Genomic DNA, 8,367 nt, shown 5'->3' on the forward strand with positions numbered 1-8,367 from the left:
GTTGTCGGGTCACATGGGTGGTGGATGGTGCGTTGGGGAGCCACGCCCCCCTTTTGGTTTCTTGAGGTCTGTGGTCCACTGCCCAAATGTCTTGAAGTTGGGTAATTAAAAGTGTTTTGCCATCATATGAGTTTGTGTAGTTTTGTATGTGCTTGGATATGTTTGATGCATGTATATTTGTGTATGGGGGGGTGATCGGTTTTGAAAGTCTTGGTTTTTTTGTATTTCTATTTTGTAGACAAAATAAAAACTTTATAATTGTGCAGCTATTTTCGACATTTTCTTGACTCTTTATTTTTTTGGTATTTATGAAGGGACATCTTATTAGTTAAATGAGAATCTTCAAAGAGATTCTGCAACTATTTCTGACATTTATTTACTCTTTCAGGGTAGGGTTATGGAGGGCGATGGTTTTAGTTAAATGAGAATCTTAAATGAGATTCTGCAGCTGGTTTGGACTGTTTGTGTTGACCCTCATGGTAGTGTTGTGAAGAAACATTTTCTTAGTTAAATGACAATCTTAAAAGGAGATTCTGCAGCTATTTTAGGAAATGTTCTTCTCTACTTTTAGTATTACCAAGGAACAGTTTATCAGTTCAATGAGATCAGCACCACTTTTTCTGTGAAAATATACATACTTTATTCCAGTAAAAAGACTCATATTGAATTCCCCACCAATTCCGTCCTGTGCATTAACCCCTTAGTTACTGTCTCCAACCAACACTGTCTTGACATGCAAAAAGACGTCTGAAAAAAAAACATATTAACAAAAATATTTACACATGAGCTTCCAAAAGGGTAATAAAAACATGAATATATAAAAGGTAACTCTTCCCTCGGTTTCAAAGAACGAACGCAGATCAGGAAAAAGGAAAAGAAAAGAAAAAAAAAGAAAAAGTTCTCTCGTATGAAAATATACCACAGTCGAAAAATCCACACAGCGAACTCTGTTCCTTATGTACAGACACGAACTCTACGGCCTTCTGCGCCCTACGGATCCTTCAACGCTCGCTCAGAACACGTGAGAGTGGACCCCGACGACGACGACGCGACAAACACGGACATAAATAACATAAATAAGGCAGAAGACGGGCAGAACATCATCATGCAACGCAGCCAATAAACATCCTGTAAACAACGTGTTAAGACTAAACAAGGTCTCGTAAGGCTAAATATTAGTATTATTCGTGGACCCTTTCTAAACGCTACCTATGCCTCTAGGCCTTAGTCGGGGGACGGGGGGGACTGAGTAAGGGGGGGGGGGGGGGGGGGGGCAGCTGGCGGAAGCTAAACAGTCCGCTATAGATAAGCATTAACAGTGTAGCCGCCTTATGTTAGCGTTAGCATATGTGCTAGCAAGCTAGAGGAAGAGAAAAGGGAGGGGGGGGGGAGGGAGTGCTTGAATTGCATTAAAGGCCGTCCAATACAAAATAGTGGTACAACTGTTTGTCCCTGTACATTTCAGCAACTTTGAGGCATCCCCTTAACCAACCACATGAACATAAAACCCGATAAATAACTAAATATTAAATAAATACACAGACCTCAATTCTCGCTCTCTTATCGGTAACTGTTAGCCCAAGTCTAAAGTGTCATTGTTAACCCCCCCCCCCCCCCCCCCCCTCCCCACTTGTGTTCTTCCTTGGCATCTCTGCTCTTTATTCTTCTCCCTTTTATGTAGCACAGACTTACAGTACATGTACTGAACCTAAACCTAACAACAGTCATGACACGTGAACCAAAGAGCTAAATGAATTGTGACCAGGTGCGGCCTATACTTCTACCAAACTGCGACTTGAGTCCAACTGTACAAACTACGGACTCACCGTCCTCTATCGGGGCCGTGTTCCGCGCACGCCACTGGGTCTCGTCTCTCGGCTTGGCTAACCAGCTATGCTATGCTAGCACGCTACGCTAACCGGCTAACAGCACCGTGGAGTTTGGCATCCTCTGTAGTTCTGAGACGCGCTGATCCGACCCCTATGGCCTGCAGACTGGCGCACACAGAATCCACAAAATAGTTGAAATAAAATCACAAACCTGAGAAAATGACTTCACGTCCCTGTGTCGGGACAAACCACTTTTTCTACCAAAGACGATCGCTGGGTGTTATTACGTTGCCCGGGGCTCATGGGATAAGCAGCAACGCTAAGACAGTTCAAGACCCGTCTGAAAAGCTAAGCTAAGCCTTAGCCGACACATTAGCTTCAAAAGCGTGGTCTAAATTAAGACTAAGAGCATGCATTGCTGCTTAAAATCTGAAACTATTATACACGGATGTTCCTAATCGTTGGTCGGACGGACGGACGATTGCGTCACTTGGAGGTCAAAGCTTCTACATGCCGTGGTTTGATCTATAATGTCATAATGCAAAACGGGTCGAGACAGAAAACCAGGCTCCCTAGTCAATGCTAAACTGTGTGACTTAATACCGCAATGAGAATAATGATCCCATACCAGGCAACAGCCATGTTTAAACAAATGTTTGAAAATGGCTCAGAATACTTTTTATACTTTCAAAATAATTATACATATATTTGTATGTATGCTTCGTAAAGGAGAATGTATATGCGTGGTTGGCACTCACAAGTCTCTACTATCTTGTTACTTGTACTGTTTGATTGAATACTAAATTCTGGTAAATGTTAAGAATAACATTTTCTGTTTACATTTTTATTAAAACATTAGCTGTTGAATAATTAAAATGTCAAATCTACGCGTTTTAGACATGATGTTACGCCATGTCGTGTGATGATAACAGCTTGCTGGTTGCTCGCACGCTTGTAGATCCACAAACTCAATGTCATGCTGACGGGCTGCAGACCAAAAGTTAGCATCACTGAGTTACGATTGAAAGATAATAATAAAGTAAAAAATACTTCCAACTTCCTCTCAGGAAATGACATGTGAGTGAAGCTACGCTAACCTTATGTTACCCACAACACTAGTCATTTAGAATAATTTAAAATACCGTAATAATATACTGTCCCGATATATTCAATCTTCTATTGACTGAAGGGTGTCATAAACAGTTGACTTATTCGCCCAAGCCCTAGAGTTAAAGACTTTCGTATGCGTGTACGTACATGCATGTCCAGGGAGCGACTAGTGGATGCGAGCTATGTGATCGATTTCGTAATGAGAACTAAATATTAGTATGCATATGATTCTTGAGTTTGAAAGTCTTTAAGGGGCTTAATTGAAGAGCAACGTCGTATCTAAGATACTCAGAATAATGGGACTACTGGCTTGTATGCAGATGTACTAACACGTCTATCTGGTTCCCTCCCCACGCGCCTCTGCATGCAGGCTGGATTATTGTCCTTGTTGGTTTCCTATCTGCCACAGCAGGTGCACTAAAGTAGATCTGAAGATAAAACTACAACCCAAAAATACTGAGTTTGTGGGTCAGTGCAGTGCGTTGGATCGACAAAGAGAACTCTGACCTCCTGGAGTGAGGTGATCCAGGCGAAAGAAAAAAGGTCCTTTCAAAATAAAAGCGCTTTCTTTGTGGCCTGACCGTAGCGGGTCATGTGACCTGCCCCCCCTCCATGGCGGTCATGTGACCTGTCTCCCCCCCCCCCCCCCCCTATGGGCGGTCATGTGACGTGGCGGTCATGTGACCTGTCCTCCCTCCCTTGCTGTTAGTCCTTCTTGCCTGAGCCCAGCCGTTTGAAGAGCTTCCTCCCCTTGGCGAAGAAGCTCTTCTTCTTCTTCTCTGGGGGGGAGCAGTCCGCCTGGGCCTCCGGCGGGGGAGGGGAGCCGAGGCCGGGGTCTGACACCGGGTCGGACCCCGGGTCGGAGGCGGGGTCGGAGGCGGGGTCGGAGGCGGGGTCGGAGGCGGGGTCAACGGCCTCAGGTTCCGTGTGCTCCGGGCAGGGAGGCTCCGTCGCGGGGCCTCGGGCCTCGTGGGGCGGCGGCGGCGGCGGGGGCGGCTCTGGGTCCAGCTGCTCTGCGGCGCTGGTCGGGCTCACCTTCTGGGGTTCAGAGAGCACACGGCGAGGGCTGTAGCATCCAGGCTAACGATGGGACTTTTACTGCAGCGCAACCGGAGCACGTTCTCAGGTGAATGTGAACGACAGAGGAGAGAGGGGAGAGTGGGGGAGAGAGGGGAGAGAGGGGAGAGAGGGGGGAGAGGGGAGAGAGGGGAGAGAGGGGAGAGTGAGGGGGGTGTGGAGGAGAGAGTGGAGAGAGTGGGGGAGAGAGGGGAGAGTGGGGGGGAGAGGGGAGAGTGGGGGGGAGAGGGGAGTTGGACACACTCGACAGGGATGACTTCCTCCCTGCTAGTCTACAGGGTTAGGGGGCTTTGGGGTTGGACCCTACGTAGCGGGACAGTCTAAGGCTACGGTTAGCCACAGGGGACGCTAACAGGACAGTATAGGAGAGAGGTAGGGACGCTACAGGGACAGTATAGGGGTTAGCCACAGGGGACGCTAACAGGACAGTATAGGGGGGCGGTAGGGACACTATGGGGACAGCGATGGGGATCGCTGCGTCGCAGAGCAGCAGCAACACTTACGATCACGTCTCAAAGTGCACACTTCGTTTCTGCTTCTGCAAAAAAAGGGGCATGCCGCAAGACAGAGAAGGGGGGCAGAAGAGACCGTACCGGGCGGGACATTAAAGCCATCGCACAGAAGACGCCGAAGACACAACGTGAGCAGACGTAAGGGACAAAACTGAGCGATACACACTCGTGGACAAAATGACAGTCCGTGGTGTGACAACATTGAATGTGTATCCATTGTAGCCTCAAGGACAGGTGGGTGGGTTGGGGGGGGGGGTCACGAGCCTACCTGGGGGTCTCTCTTGGGTTCCGGGGCGGGCTGGGCCAGGGGGGGCGGTGCCGGGGGGTCCTCGTCGGGCAGAGCCTGCAGGAAGTTGGAGGGCACCAGGCCTTTGTGTCCGTTCAGGTCCCCCTGGGGAGAGAGCGACGGTGGAGCAACACGATAACATCAGAGTCCACCTCTAACATTCAGATGCAAATTTATAGCTTTGAACTTTGCTTCTAAATTAGACCGCGAGTCCTACTGGGAGCGAGTGGAAAAACACAGCCCCGTTCTGTCAGCGTTGGCTCTACTTAAAACAATGGGATTCGATTTATTCTTCTTCTACAAATATGAAGACGAATCGGCCCTCTTTGTGCTCTGGGCTCTGGAGACCGAGGGGGGCGGCGACGTCGTTGGGTGTCATGGTGACGTCGTTGGGTGTCATGGCAACTCACGTAGAAGAAGCCGTCGTCGTCCATGTCCCCGAACACGTGGATGGTGTCCCCGGCGCTGAAGGTCAGCTCAGCCTGGAGGGGAGAGGGGGGGGGGGGCAGGGAGCAAAGAACCAGCGGCGTTAACACACGGCCTTGTGGAAGGCGCGGTGCTGATTGGTCCATTATTAGGGGATTGGGATGATATATCTGTGTAGCAGATCGTTGCTATGATCCACAGGCATTGCTATTGATGCTATTTTCCACTGATCTAACAAATCAGTGGAAAATATTTATTTTTTTTGCAGTGTAAGTTTTAGTGTAATAAGCAGGATAATATGCAGCGGGCGAAATCAAAATCACAACACAAACCCCTTCATGCTGATTCAAACACCAGACGTTTCATGAAACTGACTGTTAAACTATAGTAACAAGTTCTACTATCCTATAATCTAACAAAAATACTCTGACATCTCCTAAATCCTGTCCCTCAGCTCAATCACTGAGCCATGTACACACGAAGCGGGTAAGGTGGGAGGGCTTTTAGGCCACACCTCTATGTCCGTGTTTGGGGAGCTCTCTCTGGGGTCGTAGTCGAAGATGGCCACCATCCTCCGGGCTCCAGGGCCCGGGTTGCCTACAGCGGGGGTGGTGGTGGTGGTGGGGGTGGTGGGGGCGGCAGCAGACGCAGGAGCGCTCAGGCTGGAGTCTATGTGTGGGACAGAGAGGTACACAGCGCTGAGTGTCCGGCCTCCATCCCCCCATGAATGAGGGCGGGTGTGACCTTTGGGCTTCCCTCTGGGGGGCTCTGCATGCAGCTGGGGGCGCCCGCAGCATCATGCTATGCTGGGGAGAACGCGGTGGTCAAGACATGCTGGTTGTAAGGAAATAAAGGCCCAATCCCATTTCTACGCCTTACCCCTTCTCCTTACCCCTTCATAACAAGGGGGAGGGGTATGGGGTAGAAATGGGATTGGGGCAAAAAACAGGGTTTGAAAGTGAGGCGGGATATTGGTCAACGACACAAGGCACTTGGTCCGCGCCTACGGAAACATTTATCGCTTCATACGAAAATGAAAAAAAATCCAAGACACACCATGGTGACACCATCCAAAGACGTTTACTACTGTCGAAACTTAACGTGCAGATAACACAAAATGACTGTTTCGGCCAGCGAGCAGGGGAAGAATTCTGTTCCTTAAATGACTGGATTTGTCGTTACGATCGTTGCATTGATATCATCAACGCCCCAACGTGCAGACGGACACGAGGGCAAGATGTACACGAGCTGATGGGGGAAGTGAGTAAGAAATAGGGGGACAATGCGAAGAAGGGAGTCAGGGGGACATGCAGCAGGCCCTGGGGGGTGTCTCCCTGGGGGGAGGGACGGTGGATACCCACCTGGACTGCAGGAGTCTACACTCTCCTCCCAGAGTGCAGCAGACTCCACTGGAGGGAGAAACAGGGCAAAACGGGGTTAGATCTGGTTCCATCGGACACCAGGCCCAGACCCAGACATGACTCACACCCCCGTGCACAAACGACCAGAACCCAGTAGCGACGGTGACCTTCAACAAAAGGCTGCCAGAGGGTATCAACCGCACAAAACCCAACGAGAATCACACATGGAGGCGATCAGAGGGGTTGGGTGTGCTGTCTGTCGAAGCCATCCATCCAGTCACCTTCTTATTCAATTATCCAACCACAGATTTTACAACACCATTCAAAAGGTACTTCTCAGCCAAACAGATCCTATTATATTATTCTGGAAATATTTTATATACATACATTCTGCATTGATGTGACCTCGAGGTCAGTACAGACCGGTCTCTATCTGCCCTACTGGACTGAAATAACAGGCAGCAAACCTATCCCCTCTGGTCGATGAATGAGTGGCAGCAAGTGACAGCTTCAATGAAAGAGAGAGAGAGAGAGAGAGAGAGAGAGAGAGAGAGAGAGAGAGAGAGAGAGAGAGAGAGAGAACAAGATCGAGAGAGAGAGAGAGAGAGAACAAGATCGAGAGAGAGATCGAGAGAGAGAGATCGAGAGATCGAGAGAGAGATCGAGAGAGAGATCGAGAGATCGAGAGAGAGAGAGAGAGAGAGAGAGTGTCGGGGTGATGCACACGGTCTGCAGCGAGACACACCTTTCCTGGATCGCCTGGGTTTGGGCGGCGGGGCAGGGCGGCGTGGGGGCGGAGCATGTGAGCGAGAGCCTTCATGGAGTGTACAAAGTAAACACAGACAGCAGAGGGGACGGGGGGACACGACCAGAGGGGCGGAGGGGAACCAAAGAGGGGGAAGACACACACAGAGACAGACGCGACACGTTGAGAGCAGCGGATGGGACAAGGAGGCAGCGTGAGGAGATGCCGGTGATCCACAATGACGACCCCATGAGCAACGGCGGCCGCGGCGGCGGCGGCGGCGGGCGGCCGCGGCCACCGACGCCCAGCGAGCGCTGGGCCTCCCAAGGATCACATCATCATCAGGCGGTCACAAGAGCACATGTGATCCGCATCACAGTGCTGCCGCACTGGGACGACAACGGGCCTCTCCACGGAGACACGTCGGGCTGATGGTGGAGGTTTCTCCGATAGAAACAACGTCAAGTGCACAACACACAATCAAGGCACAGAAATGGACCTGCCCAGGGGATAGCGCCCCCTGGGGTGTTTTGTGTCTGAGAGAGTCGCCCCTCTGTATCCAGAGTGGGTTGTACCACGTGTGACGTCCTAACGCGTCGTTTGCGTGTTTTATCCGGGAACAGACGGGCCGGGGGATTTTCTACGCGACGCTATCTGCATTCTGCGAACACACAGGATGCAGATAGCGAGATAGCATCTCTCCGTTTAGCGGCAGAGGACGATGCTTGTGATGAGGTCTGTGTCACGGCAGTGGGGAGGACTTCCTGTGAGGGGGTGGCTAGGTGACCTTTGGGTTGGGGGAGAGGGGGGTCTGGCTGCCTACCTATCTTCTCCATGGAGGCCTGGGTGGTCAGGAAGCCCTGCTGCAGCAGCTGCTGCCGCGTCTCCTCGTCCTCCACCTGCAGCTCCGACACCATGTTGCACGGCACGTAGCCGTGGCGACCGGCCGACTCCCCCCGGTAGAACCCGTCCGCGTCCTTCTCCCCGTACACCTGGGGGGGGGGGGGGGGGGGGGGGGGGG

At 50.9% G+C, this 8,367-nt stretch overlaps 1 protein-coding gene across 1 annotated transcript in view; it reads right to left on the reverse strand.

The window, feature by feature from the left end:
- The window catches only part of tspoap1 (TSPO associated protein 1), a 67,141-nt gene continuing 58,774 nt past the window's right edge, over positions 1-8,367 (reverse strand). Inside the window, exons 30-36 of the mRNA XM_030361090.1 lie at positions 8,170-8,338; positions 7,347-7,415; positions 6,602-6,649; positions 5,755-5,909; positions 5,225-5,296; positions 4,797-4,919; positions 1-3,977 (exon numbers count right to left, since the gene is read on the reverse strand). Of these exons, the coding sequence (XP_030216950.1) occupies positions 3,645-3,977; positions 4,797-4,919; positions 5,225-5,296; positions 5,755-5,909; positions 6,602-6,649; positions 7,347-7,415; positions 8,170-8,338 (969 nt within the window). The 3' untranslated portion in view covers positions 1-3,644. The remainder of the gene's footprint in view (positions 3,978-4,796; positions 4,920-5,224; positions 5,297-5,754; positions 5,910-6,601; positions 6,650-7,346; positions 7,416-8,169; positions 8,339-8,367) is intronic.

The sequence above is a fragment of the Gadus morhua genome, chromosome 7 (genome assembly GCF_902167405.1).
Source record: "Gadus morhua chromosome 7, gadMor3.0, whole genome shotgun sequence".
In the NCBI taxonomy this organism is placed as follows: Eukaryota; Metazoa; Chordata; class Actinopteri; order Gadiformes; family Gadidae; genus Gadus; species Gadus morhua.